We start from the raw sequence: 1,275 nt of genomic DNA on the forward strand, positions 1-1,275 counted from the left end.
AGTCCTGACCTGTGGCTCGTGGCGGGACATTGCTTGGTCTGGGACCCTGTTCATGTTGAGCTCTTGGTTCTGTGTGCAGTGGAGGCTCTGCGGTTCGCTGATGGACACTGATGTTGGACGAGCTCCTCTCGAGACCCAGAGCAGCAGGAGCAGCAGGAGGAGGCCACATCTTCATCACCTCTTCAACAGCCTGACTGCCTGACTCCACAAAACACACATGCATTATGAGCCTGATCAAAACCACAAGATATATACGATATAGCGGAGTTTACATAGTGCGATTGCAACAGCCAGCGCTCTGAATATATATTCATTAGTCTCCATCCACAGTCTGTACCTGAACTGCTGCCACCTGTTTTACTGAGAGAGGCTTTCGGTGGCCAGCAAACCAGCCGGTCCTCTTTATTGTGTTGTGTCTGCATTTCCTCCTCCTGCACGTCTCCTGATGGCCGGACCAGAGACGACACTGCAAACACAAGCAGCACAATTACAGCCGAACCGCCACATCACAAAAACTGACCCAAATAGGTCTCGCTGTACAGTGGTTATTAAAGTGTGTGGCTGATGTGCAGCTGAGCAGAGACAGCTCTTCCCTTCGCCCTGGCAACAGCTGTGCTTTCATGTCAGCGAACAAACCCCCATTAGCATATGTGCACTATGCTTGTGTGCGTGTGAGCGATGAAATGAGGGCGAGCGGCACAGATTAAACTGGAGGAGAAATCAAAGGGATCAAATGCAGCTGTGCAGGCGACGCGTTCAGAGCTCTGTGAGCGAGAGCAGCTGAACTCACTGTCTGTCCCTTACCGTCGCCTCAGTTCAGACACGTGAAGAGAGATGCTTACCGATGGTTTCTGCTTTTACTTCCACCGGCGCCGGCACCTCCCATGGTTCCTCATTTGCAGGGAGTTCTCGAGTGTTTTCTCTGTCCAGAAACCTCTTTAAATCAGCTCGGTTCTGAGTTACAGCAAGACAAGTCACATAACATCATGTGATGGAAGCATTTCATTGTGTTGTAATTGAATGTAAATTAATGAAGGTTGCAAAATTGTGAATCACAATAATTTTGAGATTAAAATGCCAACTACTTAATGTCAGTCACAATAAGGTTTTCTTTACCTACACACACACATTTTTTTTAATATATATTTATATATATATATATATATATATACAAGGGAGTAACTTTGGTTTGAGAAGTGGGGGGGACACAAAATGAGGGAAAATGTTTTCGATTTGAATCCCATTTCCTGCATGTACATACATTTAGGGACTATG

The 1,275-nt window shown here is 46.4% G+C and overlaps 1 protein-coding gene across 1 annotated transcript in view; it reads right to left on the minus strand.

Moving 5' to 3' along the window:
- Positions 1-1,275, minus strand: part of LOC107720215 (uncharacterized) — a 63,937-nt gene that overhangs the window by 9,030 nt on the left and 53,632 nt on the right. The window contains exons 45-47 of the mRNA XM_016527853.1: positions 843-954; positions 338-466; positions 10-198 (exon numbers count right to left, since the gene is read on the minus strand). Coding sequence (XP_016383339.1) covers positions 10-198; positions 338-466; positions 843-954 — 430 coding nt within the window. The remainder of the gene's footprint in view (positions 1-9; positions 199-337; positions 467-842; positions 955-1,275) is intronic.

This window comes from Sinocyclocheilus rhinocerous, unplaced genomic scaffold (assembly GCF_001515625.1).
Source record: "Sinocyclocheilus rhinocerous isolate Xijiao unplaced genomic scaffold, SAMN03320098_v1.1 scaffold792, whole genome shotgun sequence".
NCBI lineage: Eukaryota > Metazoa > Chordata > Actinopteri > Cypriniformes > Cyprinidae > Sinocyclocheilus > Sinocyclocheilus rhinocerous.